The sequence below is a fragment of the Saccopteryx leptura genome, chromosome 4, assembly GCF_036850995.1.
Source record: "Saccopteryx leptura isolate mSacLep1 chromosome 4, mSacLep1_pri_phased_curated, whole genome shotgun sequence".
Classification (NCBI taxonomy): domain Eukaryota; kingdom Metazoa; phylum Chordata; class Mammalia; order Chiroptera; family Emballonuridae; genus Saccopteryx; species Saccopteryx leptura.
The window spans coordinates 166,837,221-166,856,913 of record NC_089506.1 but is presented as its reverse complement, the minus strand read 5'-3'; the positions used below and the strand labels follow the sequence as shown (position 1 = coordinate 166,856,913).

Here is a 19,693-nt window from a genome sequence, read left to right as displayed (position 1 = left end):
CCACCAGTATGTATATATAAATTATACTTGACATCCTACCAATTTTCCTAAAATTGATTTCTGTTTTTACTATATAATGGGAAATATTTTGCTTACATTTAGAATATACACTTTTCCTCTATTGAATTATATGGGTCTATGAATCTGAATATTTTATACACACATGCATGTGTTTGTTTGTGAAATGAAATTGAAGATTTCTAAGGATATGTTACAAATCTCTTTTTCTCAGAGATTTTATTATTTTTGTTTATTTATTTTTGACAGAGTGAGTCAAAGAGAAGGACAGATAGGGATGGACAGACAGAAAAGGAGAGAGATGATAAGTGTCAATTCTTCCTTGCAGCACCTTAGTTGTTCAATGATTGCTTTCTCATATGTACCTTGACCAGGGGGTGGCGGGGTTTTGGAGGGGGCTGTTACAGCCAAGCAAGTGACCCCTTGCTCAAGCCAGTGACTTTGAGCTCAAGCCAGTGACCTTTGGGCTCAAGCCAGTGACCATGGGGTCATGTCTGTGATCCCACACTCAAGCCAGTGACCCTTCAATCAAGCTGGTGAGCCCGTGCTCAGGCTGCAACCTCAGGGCTTTGAAACTGGGTCCACTGCGTCCCAGTTCAGTGCTCTCTCCACTGTGCCACCGCCTGGTCTGGCTCTCAGGGATTTTAAAGACCATATTGCAGCTTAATACAGTTAGAAAATTTACTCTCCCTTATCCCACATAAATATACACTTTAGTTAATGTAGCATATTTGGTTTTTAAGTTTGTCTTGCCTTGTTTTTCTTATTTGACTAAAACACAAAAACATACTTGTAGTTTTATTTGCCTAAAGTCAGAAGCCTGAGCATTTACACATTGAGAAACTTCCACTATACTAGTTACTTTCATTATAAAAAGTGTTTCTTTAAATTAGTATTTACTAAGTAATTTCTAAAGTAAGGGAACAGTACTAACATGAATGAGTAAAAGCGAGAAAACAAAAATGATTGGGGGAACTTTCAAGGACATTAGAATACATTTTATCTGGAAATTTTCTGAAATTAGAAAGTCCAGTTTAGATTCATAAATTGGAATAGGTAGATAGACCTATCTGTCTACACACAAACGCACTTAAGTCAGCTCTGCTTTGGCATCACTTTTTTAAATGTGTGTGTAATCTTCCATGGAGATCATTGCCTTGGTTATGCTGTATGGTGTATGTTCTTCTCAAAGTGACCATACTAGAAAAGTCAGAAAGAACATCATGAGACAGGGTGCCTTAGGACTTTTTCCAGACTATTTAATTTGGCAAATTCTGATACATATGAAATAATGGCATGACATAACTTGTATCAGAAATACAATATGTGAAGATTAAGAATCACCAACTTCCTTGAGCTAAATAAATTATAAGTGACTACAGTGGAATACATCTATTCTAGTTTCACAATGCCTAAACAGTCTCTTCCATTCTTATGCTAATAACTTATGATCTACAATAAAGAAGTTTTCAGAATTAAAAGTTTTTATTTGTTACTAGTGGGAAATGTGACATTATGATTGATGTCTACAAAAAGAGCCAAGGAGATTGGTCATGGGAGGTCCTGCTATGTAAAGGCACTAGCACAGGGGTCGGGAACCTTTTTGGTTGAGAGAGCCATGAACGCCACATATTTTAAAATGTAATTCCGTGAGAGCCATACAACGACCCGTGTACGTTACACATTATCCAATAAAAATTTGGTGTTGTTCCGGAGGACAGCTGTGATTGGCTCCAGCCACCTGCAACCATGGACATGAGCAGTATGAATTGTAATACATGAAAATGTTTTATATTTTTAACATTATTATTTTTTTTATTAAAGATTTGTCTGCAAGCCAGATGCAGCCATCAAAAGAGCCACATCTGGCTTGCGAGCCATAGGTTCTCGACCCCTGTACTAGCAGAACAGGCAAAGACAAGAGGCAAGAAAGAATATAATATGCACAGGGAACTTACAGTTCCTACATTACTGGCTTCTGCTCTTAGGGAACCCAATGGCACAGTTACTTTCAGTTATTGTTACACCTTCTGTTTCTGATTAAAGTCATTGTGTCTCCCTTAACAGCCTCCTCAAATTTGAATTTGAGACGTGTTTCACCCCTGGAGAATTGATAAGTTCTATTTCTGTTTCTCTCACTCTCCAGAAATCTTCCCCCCCCCCATATATAGTATGCATTTATTTAATCATTTTGAAAAACAAAGCTAAAATGTATAATTTATGATTTTTTCCTTTTACATTTAACATTAACATTCTTGAAATGAAACAAAAATATGGAATAAGACAAACAGTGCTTTTATTTATTTTGTTTTTTATTTTTTCTCAAGCAGCCCTCTGTTTGGTAATAGTTATATTTCTGTTGTTTTTCCAATACTAAACTAATCTTTCTTTTTAGGTAGAGGCTATTTTGAAAATAGTGGCCATAAACATTTGCCTCACAGCTGTGTCTCAAATTTGAATGAGAATAGGGCAAAATAATTAAAAATTTTAACTCTGTGAAACACTATTAGAGCTTTTTACTTGCTCCCAAATTGGGGGGGGGGGGGGATGTATCCCTTTACAAGTTTATATTGCCATTTAAATTTTTTAGCATAAATTCTAAGTAATATTGTTTACCCTATCATATCTCTTTTTAAGAAAACTATGTTCAAAAATTTAAATGTAGGCCCTGGATTAAGGCCTCAGGGGGATAGAGTATCAACCGGCATATGGATGTCCCGGGTTCAATTCCCAGTAGGGCACACAAGAGAAGTGATCATTTGTTTCTCCCCCCCCCCCTCCTTTTCCCTCTTCCCCTCCTGCAGCTGGTAGCTCAGTTGTTCGAGCATGGCTCTGGATGCTGAGGATAGCTCCACTGGAGTGTGATAGGTCAGGCACTAGAAATAGCTCAGTACTCTAGCATTGGCCCCAGATGGGGTGGCCAGGTAGATCCCGGTCAGGGCTCATGCAGGAATATGCCTCACTATCTCCCTTGCTCTCACTGAAAAAAAGAAGAAGAATTTAAATGTAAAAAATAGAGTTAAAATTATTAATAGGTTTGATTAAAACAGCATAAAATTTTTTGCTGGTGTTGGGGTGCAGGTGGAGGAGGGCATGGGGGGGAATAAATGGTAATGGAAGAAGACCTGACTTGGGGGAGTGGCCACACAATACAGAGTTCAGAGATATGTTGTAAAATTGAGCACCTGAAACCTATGTAATTATGTTAACCAGTGTCACCCTAATAAATTCAATTAAAAATAAAATTATTTCAGTTAAGTAAATTTATTGGAGTGGCATTGGGTAATAAGATTATATAGGTTTCAAATGTTTTGTCTATGATCTATCATGTATATTGCATATATTAATTTTGATGGTTATTTAAACAAAGCAAAATTTTACTGGTAAAATGCATCTCTTAATGAGATGGATGCTTTTTGTCCTCCTGATTCCTTGATGAGTACATTTTATTTATTCTAGAATGAGACAACATCAGTTTTTTTTTTCATCTTTATGAATGTAAGCTTGAGAAACCTTGTACACATAAATAAATTGATAGGGGTGGGAGAAGTTTATCACAGCTTTATCACTCAAGTATTCTGAGATAGTTGCCAAAATTACACCAACTTGACAAGTTGTTTAGATCCTTCTTCAATTCCTTTGAAAGCAGAGGATTGGAAGCCATCTAAAAAGATTTGTTATTCAGTCATTAGAGTTCAGTTTGACCCAAGTATTTCAGACCGTTCCTTTGAATGGGTATGATGTATGCTTTTATTTATAAAGTGGGGAGAAGTTTAGGACAGGGAGTAATGTGAGAACAGATTACCAGCATGATACTTGAACTGCAGATGCATTCTTAGATAGGTTTGAGAAAAGATGACATAAGAAAGTTAATTGAAATTGTGTCTCTTAAGACTCTGCTGCCCTTGGATTCCTTGAAAAGTCTTTATGCAATATCAGAGTACTTCATATACAGTGAGGTATAGGCATCAGAAAATATAATACATGGGCTTTTGAATTAGATTCATTTTGTCTGAGGAGATAGTCATTTCAACTACGTGAGTTACATTCGTTTTAGCTATTGACCTTGAACAGTTTGCTTAGTCTTTTTAAGTTTCTGGTCCTCATCTACAAAATGTGACTAGTAAAATGTACTGTTGCAGTTGTTAAGTTCTCCATAAATAGCTGTATACAAAGAAATACTCAAATCAGTAGTCAGCCAGTTGATACTTAGCATATCTGAATTCAGTGGTCATTCAAAATCATTATTCAATCATTTGTTATAAATCTCCATTCTTTAAAAACTAAATTGTTTTATTCTTTAGAAACTAAATTTTATGCTGACAGAGAATTGCATTACTTTAAACCTAGATATATTCAAGTTAGGCTATTTAAGATATTTAGTTGTATTGCTAACCCTTGGATTAACGTTTGAAAATAACTTTTTACTTCCTTGGGTGTAGGTAGATTTTCACATCTTTCTAAATTTTCATGGCAGTGGCTCTAAAATGTTTTACTCTTGTTGCTTATAAATGCTTCTAGCTCACCTGAAATGTATGTCAGTTCCAAAGCAGTGTTATTTTTACATACATGAAACTCCAGGTGTTTGTTAGCACTGCAACTCTGTAGGTAATCATTAGAAATGAATAATAAACCCATTGAGACAAACATGTATCAAAGCATAGTTGGCCTGGAATAACCTCCCAACATGGAACTTACTATAGATAATATCCCTTCTTTTTGTTTATGTGTAGCACAGATGAGTTCTTTCAAAGTCTGTCTTCACAAGTTTAATGTAAAGAATTATTATTTATAACGGGGTTAGAGTAACAAGGGATTGCATAGTAAGGAATAAAGATAATTCTAAAGAATGTAGAAAAACCATGTATAAAGAGCAGCCACCACTTGTAGAGTAAAGATCACCTAAGGAAGGGTCACCACTCCACTCCAGGGCTGGGATCCAGACCTTGATGGAGATGGCACATCTCTGGCTTCATGAATGGCAAATAAGTCACTGCGGTGCTCTGCTGGCAGAACATGCTGGCAGTCAGCCCTGTAGGGTACTGGGGAAAGCTATTCATGGGAGATGTCTAACTGGAAGCACTCTGCTACAGAACTGTCCAGGGCAGGTCCTGGGGGAATCTGTCTGCCGCTCGGTGCTTCTGGCTGTGCTTAAAAAAGAGCTAGATACTGAAGAAACTGGGTGTGTTGCAGGAGTCTGGTGTTAGAGAAATCACATTTGCCACACAAGCTTCAAGCAGACTCACAGGGAGTCGAAGCAGAGCCCTTTTTCTCTTACAGTGTCTCTACAGTGCCTTCTGTGAACAAGTTTAACAACATGACAGATGTTGGAAAGGCAGATAGTTAAATGGCCCAAATCCATATTCAAAGAGCTGACAAAAATAGTGAATTTAGATCTGAGGTGCAAATCCACTACTTGGATTTCATATATACCTTTCTGCACACATTTCAACTCCCATCTAACAACAATACAACTATATTTTTATCTAACAAGATAATAGTTAACCTTACAAAAAGAAATTTTCAGCCTTTCCTCAGAATGAACCGAAGAATCGTCTCAAGAGTCATTATATCTATTGCTGGCAATGTTAATTACTCCACAAATTCAGTCATACTAAACATTTTTTCATATGAAGATTAAATTACAGAGTTAATGGCTGTATGAAGTAAAAATGGGAAAGAGAGAGTTAAAGAAAAAAGCAGATACAAATAAATACATACACATAACAAGCAAACAGAAAATATACAAAGCTACTACTTGCTTCTGTATTAGGTCATAGGCTGTAATTGATAGCTATGGCTTCCTTCTGTTTTAACCCATTCTGTATCTTCCCTGCCTTCAACAAGAGTCTCAGCTGGATAGGACTCTTTACTTGCTGAAATCTTTATTCCTGAAGAGTCTTTGTCCTCAATTACCCTGCCCGTTTAGGTTGCTGCAGTTTTTGGTAACTTTACTGTGAGGCATAGAAGTACTAAGAGATGTACACTCCATGTGAAATTATCACAGAATTTTCAAGTAGAAGAAGGCTAATCTATGGAGCATAAGCTAGTAAAAGAAGGCTCCTTCTAGTAAAAGATTCAAAACACCGTTGACCCTTGAAAAATAAGGGTTTGAACTTCTACATGGATTTTTTTCATCTTGCAAATAGATTAAATAAATTTATTGTATCAGTAAATACAGTACAGTATGGTAAATGAATTTTCCTTAGGGTTTTCTTAATAACATTGTAAGAATACAGTGTATAATACATATAACATTTAAAATATAGATTGGCCCTGGCTGGTTGGCTCAGTGGTAGAGTGTCGGCCTGGTGTGCAGGAGTCCCGGGTTCGATTCCTGGCCAGGGCACACAGAAGTACCCATTCGCTACCCCTCCCCCTCTCCTTCCTCTCTGTCTTTCTCTTCCCCTCCTGCAGCCAAGGCTCTATGGGAGCAAAGTTGGCCTGGACACTGAGGATGGCTCTGTGGCTTCTGCCTCAGGCTCTAGAATGGCTCTGGTTGCAACAGAGCGACCCCCCAGATGGGCAGAACATTGCCCCCTGGTGGGCATGCTGGGTGGATCCCGGGTGGATCCCGATCGGGCGCATGCGGGAGTCTGACTGCCTCCCGTTTCCAACTTCGGAAAAATACAAAATAAATAAAATAAAATAAGATATATGTTAATAGACTATATTGCCTTAAGGCTGCCAGTCAGTAGTAGGCTATCAGTGGTTAACTTTTGAGGGAGTCAAAGTTATACATAGATTTTTGGTTGCACAAGGGTCAGCTCCTACATTTTTCAAGTGTCAACTGGAGTCATTCTCATCTGAGTACAACTAAATGTCCTCATTCTTACTAAGTTTCAGAATTCTGTTCTTTAACATGATAATGATAAAACTTTTGAAAAACTTGACAAAACTTAGAATTAAGTTCTCGTTTTTATTCAGCAATTTACCAATCATATTTTATGTCTGATTTTCAGAAATGATGAGTTTTATTAGGGCTGTCATGAACACGTTTTGGTTCTCATATTGTGCTTCGCTCTTAGAGTTTGTCATTTTCTCTTTGTAAGTGTGCAAGAGCAGTCCAAGGGTCTATCTCACTTGACAGTTTATAGTCATCACTACTCCCTTATATAAGGTCAAGTATAGCAGCCAGACATCTGGACTCCCAAGAAACATGCTGTAGTTGGCATTTTATTACAGTCAACCACAGTGACCGTGTGATTATTGTGATGCCACTGCAGGCATGGATTGATAGGCAAGGAGCTTGGCACTGAGCGCAGGCCCAAAGGCCTAAACGGACAGTCCCTGTATCCCATTCTTGTTTCTTGGGGCCATGTCTGATTCCACTTTCTTGTCAGTCTGGGCTCATCACAAGAGAGAAAACAAGAGTAAGCTTAGTGTGAAACATTATCAACTAGAACAGAGATTAGAGGTGTGAGGGATTGGCTTCTAAGAAATAAAGTGAACTCTAAAGCATATAGGACTGTTGGATTTAAGGAATCCCTGGAGGACTAGTGGAGCACTGTACCTTTTCAACCCCTAGGGCTGAAATTCTCACTGTTGAAGACACAGTCATGGCTCTTAGAAAAGTGTCTGTCTGTGCTACTGTGCTGGCAGACCTTGCTGGAAATCTGCCCTCTGGAACTTGACAAATCCGCCTCCTGGAGTGCTGGAGATACTGTTCATAGGAAGGTGACTAACTGGAAGCACTGTGCTACAAATCCGCCCAGGAGGGGTGCTAGGGGAAGCTGCTAGCCACTTCTTAGTGCTGCCGCCAGTCCCTGGGGAAACTTTGAGCGCTTCTGGAGCCAGGCGCTGGAGAAGCTCCTCACGCTGGGGGAGCTTGGTGCCAGGAAAGCCATCTGTCTTGGGAAGGCCCGACACTGCAGGGACCTGCCCAGCAAGCCCACTAGAACCAAGAAGCTAAGTTCATTCTGTCATGTCTCTCCAGCACCCTCTGCTGACAAAGCCTAATACCATGCTAGGTGACAAAAGGAAAAAAAAAGTACCGTATTTCCCCGTGTATAAGACGCACTTTCCCCCAAAAAATTGGGGTCTAAAAACCGGGTGCGTCTTATACAGTGGCTATAGAGTTTTTTACTTGCATTTCCTGCTTTTTCACGCTTGTTTTTGCACTCATTGTTGAAAACAGTCATTCGTCATCAGACACAGATGAAAAGCTAATGGATGGGAGTTTTGACAGTGATGGAGTTGTATGAATTTTATGATGAACAAAACTTGAGTTCAATAACTTTGTGTAATACATTTTTTTTTCAAACTTCTGGCCACAAAATTAAGGTGCATCTTATATATGGCAGCCTCTTATTCATGGGAAAATACGGTATTTTAAAGGCCCAGATCTCTATTCGAGGAACAGAAATGAAAAGTGTATTTGGAGCTAAGAGACAATAATTCAATTACCAGCACACTAATTTTCTTATTGCAATATGTCTCTGCAAATCCAGAGTCACATTTGGTGTTTAAGTATTACTAACTATACTTAGTAGCTCTCATTGATGAACATTTTTTGCTTTTTCCTTTTTTTAGTGCTCTGTTTTGGTCTTGGCCCTATCCTGTATTCTAAGTCACCTCAAATCCTTTTTGGAACGACATGAGTCATTGCTAAAATATCTAGGCTAGATCCTGATTATACAAACGATTACGTTTGACATCCACAAGAAAACAATGTTAACTATCGGGAAGAACATTAACTATCAGGTCCACCTGTCTGGAGACCCAGTTTGCTTGTTGATTTTTTTATTGTGGTAATGCACCCATAACAGAAGATTTACCACTATAACCCTTTTTAAGTATGTACTTAAGTAGCATTAAGTACATTATAAATGATAATTTCCCATTCACTTCTCTTCCTAGCCCATGGCAACCATCATTCTATTATCTGTCTCTGAATTTTGCTACTTAAGGTACTTCAGTTACATTTAATCATACATTATTTATCCTTCTGTGACTGAATTATTTCATAATACCTTCAAGGTTCATCCATGTTGTAGCATGTGTCAGAATTTTACTTTTCAAGGCTAAGTCATATTCCATTGTGTGTGTATACACATTTTTTTTCAGCTTTATTGAAATATAATTGACATGTAACATGTAATTATGCAGTGTGTTGATTTGATTAACCTAGTTATAAAGTCATTATCACAGTAGGGTTAGTTAACACCTCCATCACCTCACCTCACATAATTACCATTTCTTATGGTGAGAACATTTAAGATTTACCTGTTAGCAACTTTCAAGTATAGAATACAATATGCTGTTGAATATAATCACCATGCTGTACAATAGATCTCCTTAACTTATGCATCCTATAACTAAAAGTTTGTACCATTGAATTAACATCTCCTCATTTATCCCCCTTTCCAACCCCCATAACCACCATTCTACTCTGTTTCTATGAGATCAGCTCTTTTAGTTTCCACATATAAGTTACATCATACTCTATTTGTGTTTGTCTGACTTAATTTTGCTTAACATAAAGCCCTCCAGATCCATCCATGTTTTCACAAATGGTAGGGTTTCTTTTTCATGGCTGAATAATATTTCATTATGTATATACTAGAAAGCCCGGCAGTCATACGAAATGACCGCTGTTCTAGATATAAATTGTAACTAAAATGATTTGTGCAAAGGTGTCTGCTAATTCAAACTGAATTACCCAGGGCAGGCGGCGAGAACACCCCTTTGCTTAGTGCCCCACGGGGTTTCCCCCTTCTACTTGCTTAATTGCTTAAAGTAGAGTGCAATGAATGCGTTTCGGTCAGCATTACTCTGTCGTTTTTTTGCATTTCTTTCCTGCCTTTGTTCAAGGGACTCATTTTGTCGAGACAGGCTTTTTTGTCTTGCATCTGAGGCAAGCCTTGTTTCTCTATGCTCATCATTCTCATTTTGCCGAGAAAGATGCATTTGCTCTACGACTGAAGCAAGCCTTGTCTTTCTCTGCTCAGTGGTTTCTTTTTGTCGAGAAAGCCGTTTTTGTGCAGCTTTAGCTCCTTTTCTCTCCTCTTCAGTGCTGTATTTTCTAGGAGGCATTCTTAAAAGAAATTACGTTAAGACGTAGTTTTTATGTAAAACAGATGGTTGCCAATGCAAACAAATGTTCACCTTCCCCCTGACCCGCTCAATTTGCGTTCAGCAGTGGCAACTTCACCCCATTGGCTAGTACAGTTACGCAAGCAACCAATAAGCTATTGGCGACAAACAGACACTTAAGCCGCATATAATGTATATATGTCAAATCTTTTTATCTGTCCACCATTGATGGACATTTAGGTTATCTCCATGTCTTGGCTATTGTGAATAATACTGCAGTGAACATGGGCGTGCAGTTCAAGATCCTGATTTTATTTCCTTTAGATACATACCCAGAAGTGGAATTTTTGGATCATATGATAGTTTTCTAAGTTTTGAGGAACTTCCATACTGTTTTCCAGTTATGGTTGTACTAATTTACATTCTCACCAGCAGTGCATAAGGGTTCCCTTATCTCCAGAGGTTTGCCAACACTTATTTGTGTGTTTTTTTGTGATAGCCATCATACCAGGTTTGGGGTGATACCTCTTTGTGGTTTTTTGTTTGCATTGCCGTGATGATTAATGATGTTGAGCATCTTTTCATGCAACTGTGAGTTATCCATATGTCTTGTTAAAATGTCTTTTCAGGCCCTGGCCGCTTGGCTAGGCAGTAGAGTTTCGGCCTGGCATGTGGAAGTCCCAGGTTTGATTCTTGGTCTGGGCACACAGGAGAAGCAACCATCTTCTTCACCCCTCCCCTTTCCCTTCTCTCTCTGTCTCTCTCTCCTCTTCCACAGCCATGCCATGGATTGGGTGTAGCAAGTTGGCCCCGGGCTGTAAGAATGGCTCTGTGGCCTTGCCTCAGGAGCTAAAATAGCTTGGTTGCCGAGCAATGGCCCAAGATGGGCAGAGCATCAGTCCCATGGGGGCTAGCCAAGTGGATTCTGGTTGGGGTGCATGTGGGAGTCTGTCTCTCTGCCTCCCTGCTTCTCACTTAAGAAAAAAAAAATGTCTTTTTAGTTCCTCAGATTATTGTTATTACTGAGTTGTTTGACGTACACGGTTTGGACATAAACCCTTTTCAGACATATAATTTGCAAATATATTTCCCTTTTCATAAATTGACTTTTCATTTTGTTGATTTTTTTCTGTCACTGTGCATAGTTTTTTAATGTGGTATTGTTCTCATTTATTTTACTTTTGTTGTCATAGCCAAAAAACCATCATCAAGACCAATATCAAGGAACTTTTCCGCAATGTTTTACGGTTTCAGGCCTAGGAGTTTAACGGTTTCAGGTCTTATGTTTAAGTATTTGCTTCATTTTTAGTTAATTTTTTTCTGAGTGGTATAATATAGGGGTCCAGTTTCATTCATGTGATTATCTGGTTTTCTATGCACCATTTATTAAAGGAATTATCCTTCACCCATTGAGTATTTCTGGCCCCCTTTACAAATATTAGTTGTCTTTATATACCAGGGCTTATTCCTGGGTTCTTAATTCTGTTCCCTTGAACTCTGCGTCCATTTTTGTGTCGTTACCATACTGTTTTGATAACTATAATTATGTAGTACAGTTTGAAATCAAGAAATGTGATTCCTCCAGTCTTTTTATTATTTTCTTTAGTGGCTATTTAGGGTTTTTTTGTGATTGCATACAAACTTTAGTATTGTTTTTCCAATTTCTGTAAAAAATGCCACTGGAATTTTGATAGTAATCACATTAAAACTGTAGATACTACTTTGGGTAGTAGGGACATTTTAACAGTATTAATTCTTCTACTATGAAAATAGGATATCTTTGCATTATTTGTATCTTTAATTTTTTTCATTAATGTCACATAGATTCCAGTGTGCAAATCTTTTACCTCCTTGGTTAAGTGTATTCCTAAGTATTTTACTGTTTTTGATACTGTTGAGAATGTGCTTGTTTCCTTTATTTTTCAGAAATTGAATTGTGATGTATAGAGTACAACTGATTTCTTTATGTTGCTTTTGTATTCTGCAGCTTCACTGAATTTATTGATTAGTTCTATAATTTATTTCCAATTGGAAACAATAATTTATTTATTTATTTATTTCCAATTTGGAAACGCTTTCCTCTTTCTTCCTCTTAACCTGATTGCTGTGTCTAAGATTCCAGTATTATGTTTAATTGGAATGGTGAGAGTGGGCCTCTTTGTCTTTTTTTTTTTTTTTAATTTTTTTTAAATTTTATTTATTTTTTTATTTTTCTATTTTTCCAAAGTTAGAAGCAGAGAGGCCAGTCAGACAGGCTCCAGCATGCACCCGACCGGGATCCACCTGGCAGGCCTAACGGGGTGATGCTCTGCCCATCTGGGGCATTACTCTGTTGCAGCTGGAGCCATTCTAGCACCTGAGGCAGAGGCTATGGAGCCATCCTCAACGCCCAGGCAGCTTTGCTCCAATGGAGCCTTGGCTGCAGGAGGGGAAGAGAGAGACAGAGAGGAAGGAGAGGAGGAAGGGTGGAGAAGCAGATGAGCACTTCTCCTATGTGCCCTGACTGGGAATCAAACCCAGGACTTCCACATGCCGGGCCGACACTCTGCCGCTGAGCCAACCGGCCAGGGCCTCTTTGTCTTATTCTTGATCTTAGAGGAAAAGTTTTCCATCTCTCACTGTTGATTATACTGTTCAGCTGTGGGCTTGTTACATATGTATGCCTTTATTATGTTCAGATATGTTCGTTTTATAACCAGTTTGTTAGAGTTTTTTTCATGAAATAATGCTGTGTTTTGTCAAATGCTTTTTCTGCATGTATTGAGATGATTGTAAGATTTTTAGCTTTAATTCTATAAATGTGGTATACTGTCTTTGCATCCCAAGGATAAATCCCACTTAACCATGATGTATGAACTTTTAAATGTTCTGTTGAATTTATTTACTATTTTGTTGAGAATTTTTATATTTATGTTCTTCAGGGTTTGGGACTGTAATTTTCTTTTATTGTAGTGTCCTAATTGGACTTTGGATATCAGAGTAATGTTGGCCTCATAAAATGAGTTTAGGAGTGTTTCCTCCTTTTTAAAAAAAAGAGCTTGAAAAGGATTAGCTTTAATTCTCTAATGTTTGATAGAATTTGCCAGGATGATACATCTGATCCTGGTCTTTGTTGAAAAAGTTTTGATTACTGATTCAATTTTCTTGTTCAGATTTTCTATTTCTTCATGATTCAGTCTTGATAAGTTGTATGTTTCTAAGAATTTACCCATTTCTTCCAGGTTACTCGATTTGTTTGCACATGATTTTTCGTGATAACTCTCCTATGGACCTTTGTATTTCTGAGGCATCAGGTGTAATGTGTTCTCTTTTATTTATGATTTCATTTGGATCTTTTTTTCTTAGTCTAGCTAAAGGTTTGTCAATTGTGTTTATCTTCCCCATGGCTCTCCTCCCCCCCAAGTAAAAACCGCTCTTAGTTTTGTTTATATTTTTAGTACTTCACTTGTTTCTGCGCTGATCTTTTATTTCCTTTTTGGGTTGTTTCCACATTTTGGGACTTGTATATATAAGTACTACCTGAAGTTCTAATCTAATTGTAGCCAGAAGAGTTCATCAGTCCACAAAAGGATGAGGTGGCATTAACTAGATGATCATATGATCTAATGCTCTTTCCTTTTTTGTTAGAATGGTAACTTTGTACAGACTTCTGAACCCCTTAATAAAGTTCACAATCTAGATTGCCTAGAAATAATAGTGAGCTAGTAATGTGTGCTGACTCTGTGACAGTAGTAGATATTGCTTATTCAGGGGTGCTTTATGTGGTTCCATACCTTGAGTATCAATTAGCCATGTCTACATTTTATTTTTTATTAGTTGAATCTGTCCAAAATGTTTATAGTCTTTGTAGTATTGATCCCATACAGGACCCCACAAGTTGGATGAGGTAACCACTCTTCTGAAAATACAAGTAGGATGGGCAAGTAGATGGTTATTGAGACAAGATAAATTTTTGTTGCACATGTGAAAAGTAGGGACTTTATTTTTGGTATGTTTTTGATGTTTTGGTTTCATGGCAGCGATAATGGTTCCTTCTGAAAGAAGGCAAAAGGGCAGGGACTATAGCAAAAACAACTAATAGGAAGAGACTAATGGTGCTAATGGTGGATATAATTGTAAGATACCTTAAAAAGTTTTCTTTACTGTTTTAAAGCGTTTCCTAAGAAAGAATTGTGACTTGTTTTTCAGACTGCTCTGGCACATTTAGAGTCTCTCGCAGTAGATGTGGAGGTGGCCAACCCGCCAGCCAGTAAGGAGAGCATTGACGGCCTGCCAGAGACGCTTGTCCTTGAAGACCACACTGGTATGGGCGTGCTGATCTCTGAGGTTGACTGACACGTTGCATGTTTAAATACTTGATCAGTGCACCTAGGAGATAAAATACTGTTAGAAACATTTTCTTTAACCTAACTAGATTCTGACAAACTTTTACCTAGTGGAAGAATATTTTAAATTTATTAAGTGATAGGCTGGGACAAATGTTCCCTAGTCAACTTTTCTACAAAAGCAATGTTTATTAAGTTTCAAATTGTCATGTATTAGAAACATGTTTGCCAGTTTATTGATCAAACTGGTTAATTTGTCTTTCACAGGTATCATCTATGAGTTCATATGTTGATTTTCAACTTTTTAAAATTGAACTTTATTGGATTAATATGTCCAATTACTTGTTTTCAGCTATCGGTCAGGAGCAGTGCTGTCCAATCTGTTGCAGTGAGTATATTAAGGATGACATAGCGACAGAGTTACCCTGCCACCATTTCTTTCACAAACCTTGTGTCTCAATTTGGCTACAGAAGGTGAGTTTTAGATTTACTTCTTTTAAGTAAATACTTGAATAGTTTCTCCTGCAAGTTAATGATGCTAGTAGTGCCCTCTAACCCTATTTTATTTAGATACATACTTCTAGTACTTTTGAGTTCAGTTTAATTTAATTAAAAGTTGGTTGGTTACCTTTTAATGACTACAGATTAGTGATAATATCAAACTATTTTACTTTGCTAACATAGTCTAAAAAACAATATGGACAACACTAACTACTTATGTATTTAATCGTATCCCAGAAATTTGGTGTTTTCAAAAGTATCTCAAGCAGAGATGATTTTGACACTACTCAGAGTACTGTAGCAATCTACTGATATTCTGCTAATATGTGTACAGTCATGAATTGTCATCGACTACCACAACCTATGGCAATATCTCTGTAGTCTCTTTCCTGTCAGGAAGCAGCTTAGTGTAAAGCCTTTCTTCTAGGAAGAAGGTTTCCAAGGTACAAATTCTTTGTCACCTTGAACAGCATGATTTCTTCGATCTGCTTTCTATTAGGGAGATTTCTTTGGGAAAAGCACCAAATGACATATCTCTAGAATCTTTTGTTCCTAAAATGTTGACTCCCAAATATAACTGCTTACCCTGTCCCACCCTCTTGCCAGGTCTGTGGTTGATTTATTATTTAGAAAGCCCATAACGCTCCATATCTTTTTGAAAAGGAATTATTTTTAAAAATAAAAGGAATTCTGTGATCTATAAAGAAGGTCTGAGATCCTTCTGCTTTGACGTATCTTACACCAAAGTGAGGCTTTAGGGCAGGGGTCCCCAAACTTTTTACACAAGGGGCCAGTTCACTGTCCCTCAGACCATTGGAGGGCTGCCACATACAGTGCTCCTCTCACTGACCACCAATGAAAGAGGTGCCCCTTCCAGAAGTGCAGCGGTGGCCGGATAAATGGCCTCAGGGGGCCGCATGTGGCCCGCGGGCCATAGTTTGGGGACCCCTGCTTTAGGGTCTATGAGGAAGATTCAAGCCAGGTGATTCGGCTAATAGGTAAATGAATAATTAGGTCTGTGGTTTCTCTAATACACGTCTCATAGATTTCATGATACAATAATTAGTTTATGTGAGGACATGCCCTGGGACTCCTCACTCAGTCTCTACAGCAGCACCAGTGCCAAGCAGAGAGTGTGATGACTCATATTCACTAAGCAAAAGATGAGTGGTGTAAAAAGTACAGACATGACTAAGAGAACCTGTTTACTCTCAAAGCAATTAGTGTCTGATTGAGATAGAAGGAAATAGCATCAAAATTTTGCCTCTTTGTATTGTATATAGGTTTGAAGTTTATTTGGTTTTAAGTTGTTTTGTTTTTATGGTAATGATACTGTTTTGTTTTTCTTAAGATACTTCTGTGGCAGTTAAGACCTGTCCATTGGCTGTGAACTTGTTTTTCTCTCCCTGCAGTCAGGAACGTGCCCTGTGTGCCGCCGTCATTTCCCACCGGCAGTTATCGAAGCGTCCGCAGCCGCGTCCTCTGAGCCTGACCATGATGCTCCGCCTTCAAGTGACAGCACTGCTCCGTAAACCTTAGTGCTTGAGTGAGATCCGTCTATCAGAGTAAATCTGCAAATTCCTTCTAAACCTGACGTGCAAATAATTATATATAAATATATTAAAATGCTATATATAGACTATGCTATAGTTTAGAAAGAGAATATGACCTTTCTAAACTAAATTTAGGTTTGCAGAAAGTACTAACATTTTCAAGCTAAATGTCAAAGCAGTACATCCATTTTTTTTAGTTGAAGATGTTGATATTAATTATAAAAGTCTATCTTATCACTTAACTCTCTCCAGGAGAAATAATTGTCCACATGACACGCATTACTGGTTTTGTCTGAATTACTGCCACTAAGTGATTCTGATTAAGCTCTCCTATTTGCATCAAATGTGAAGACTGTGATCACAACAGTAGTACATTTGGGTTTCATTGGAAATAAAAAGGATTCTAAAGCATGCTTTTTCATTGGTCCCTTTGCTTTTGCTCCATTAAAACCTCTTAGTTTATTATACTGAGTGGTTTTTTAGGAAGGTATTTATTCTTTCATCTTTGTTTAAATTTAGGACTTTTAAGAATGCCAAAGGCTGATATTCTGGCTAGAATATCACAGAATTTCAAATCCTAAATGTAATCCCCTGGAAATGGTTAGGTAGTAAAATGATTTTTTTTTTAATGTTGGCTGTGCGTAAAGAAAGGTTAGTAAACCGTATGAACAGTCCCGTACGTTCAATGCTTGCACAGTGAGATGAATGAGAGGGCCTGATAGAAGTCCTTTCTACTTGGTTGTAACATACTTGAAGGTCCAGAACACTCATGGGTGGCACTTTTATTTAATAACTATTGGGTATAGTTAGTTTAAGGTGATTTTGGTTCTGAAGTATTTCGGAAAGCCTGAAAACATGCATACAGTGTTTTTAGCACTCATTCTGTTGTGTCCTAAAGAAAATCTGAATCCTTAAAAAACTATGTTAACTGTTCTTCTGACTTGTATAAAGCATAAAATTGATGGGGTATAGGACAGGTTTGGCTATACCTTTTTACAATATATCTAAACCTTACTATGTTATAATTTATTTCTTTTAAAGTATTTCTGAACAAAGATTATTTATATTACATTATCAGTATTTGTTTCTTTACACTAATTTATTTTGGTAAAATTATTCATCAGGAACTAAAGTAAAACTACATAGTTTCAAACTAAGCCATGAGGGAAAAGGGAATAGATTATATCATTGCCTAGTGACTGTGTGAACGTGAAGGGAACTGAACATGTAACACAGTTTTTTGTTTTTTTTTTCCTTTGTTTCTAAAAGACAAGAAGATCCCGACCTCAGATTTACCTTCTAAAAGAGTTCTGTTCAAAAGCTTCCACAGAAGTTAGGAAGTCAGCTTTCCTTTTTCTTTATGGGAAATTGACCTATAGGGTCATCTTTGTAATTACATAACCCCAAACTAGGAAAGCTTTCTGTTTAGGTGATCACACCCAGTAGGCAACTATGTTTAAACATAGACATGATATTTAACTTATGGATATGGTTTGATATCTAACACCAGAGAATGAACGGCTGTTAGAATACCACATTTAAGCAAGTGAAATAATAAAGCACATAGTAAGTGTATATCTATTCCAGTAGTACATTGATAATTTAATTTCAACATGTAAAAGGAATATTGATGTGGCTTCCCAAATGCAAAATTACATTTTATTTGTGTAATTTCTCTGAGTACTTATATTCCATCTCTTTTCTTGATTCTTAAAAATAAATTTTCACTGTTGGCACATTTGAGGCTTAAATGTAAGGAACATAACACTTGCATTCTAATTTTTGCATATATTGTAAATGTGTCTGGTATTTACAACAAAATACTCTGTATCCTTTTACGAGTAAAACAAAACTGAACATTGCATGCATATAATGTGGTGACTTTGTAATTTAGAGGTTCTTTAGGGCTTCTGTGACTTCGGAAATGCTTACTTTCAGGCCTTAATGTTGCATTAGCTAGCATGTTTTCCTTCTGCTGTATATAGTCTCTGTTGTATAAACTAATCTTTGCTTGTTTTCTACTCTGTGATCTTTCCATACCATATTTCATTGATGATCAGTTAGTGTCAAGGAGTCAAATCAGATTAAAAGTAATTCTGATGTGTATATTGTGAAAATTTGTGGCTAGTATGATTTTGTTTGTATTTTGATTTTCAGAAATTTGTGGCTAAGGTGTTTTTGTTTTTGTTTCTTTTAAGCAATATTGATCAGTTGTGACACTTACTGGTTAAACTGACATTGCTACAGATTTCTCTATAATAAACAACACATTATATTTAGGTAGTATTAAGGGTCCTTTGTTTTCTCCTAGGTAGCAGCTGTCCCAAAGAAAATATTTCTTCTTTGCCTGTTAAGATGTAGCCATTATCTGCCAGTTGTTAAGAGGTTTGGGTTCCAAACTCAACTAGCAGTGTTGAGAGCCGAACTTAAGATAGCTGTTGTACTTTTTGCATTCCATCTGTTTCTGTCCTTTATTCTTGGCTCCCTATTATCTATAAACAGCTGCTGTGAAGGAGAAAAGTTGAATAAGAATTGGCTTATAAAAGTTTTTAAAAAGAAAATTGAGGTTTAGGATTTTCATTGTAACAAACTGATAAAAGCTGAGATTGACAAGTTCAGACACCAAAATATTTTTTGATCAGATCTTAGAGCCTTTTGAAAAAGTTAAGACTAACTGAAGGTAAATTAGAAAGAAGTATAAATAATAAACATGTTTCCTTTATTTCTTTATTATATATTAAGTGACTTGACCTAATACTTTTTTAAAAAACGTTTTCTTTCTTGTAATATAAATGCTGATATTTAAGGGTAGATCCATGTGTTTTTCTTTTGTGTTTCTTAATTGTTTATCACTTAGCTAACTTAACTCTTAAGATTATTTGTGATCTGGATTTATATATAAGCTGTTAAATATATATGAACTGTTAAAATGGAATGCTAGTTTTTGAAAAGCCCAGGTCTAATTGTAATGATTGGTTATTTGTTCTATAACTCCAGTTTACCATTTTCTGTGTAAATCATAAACAATAAACAGGATATACTCAGTGGTCATTTCTAATATTTATTATGCAGTCGTATCGCTTATATAATGTAACCCCTGAAGGATTTAGCATTAATGGCAAAGAATACAGCTGTTCAGGAAGTCTGGAACAGGCTCCAGAGCAGATGAGTTTATAGTCCTTGAACTGTGATCTCAGAAAGCCCAGAGAGAGAGCCCACCTGTATAGAAGTGGTTGATGGACTTCCTTCTGGAAGGGCTCT

At 37.1% G+C, this 19,693-nt stretch overlaps 1 protein-coding gene across 5 annotated transcripts in view; it reads left to right on the top strand.

Moving 5' to 3' along the window:
- Positions 1–19,476, top strand: part of PJA2 (praja ring finger ubiquitin ligase 2) — an 81,901-nt gene extending 62,425 nt beyond the window's left edge. For all 5 annotated transcript variants that reach the window (XM_066381974.1, XM_066381972.1, XM_066381976.1 and 2 more), the window contains 3 exons: positions 14,242–14,356; positions 14,731–14,852; positions 16,292–19,476. In XM_066381974.1, the coding sequence (XP_066238071.1) occupies positions 14,242–14,356; positions 14,731–14,852; positions 16,292–16,411 (357 nt within the window). In that variant the 3' untranslated portion in view covers positions 16,412–19,476. The remainder of the gene's footprint in view (positions 1–14,241; positions 14,357–14,730; positions 14,853–16,291) is intronic.
- Positions 19,477–19,693: the final 217 nt, after the last annotated feature.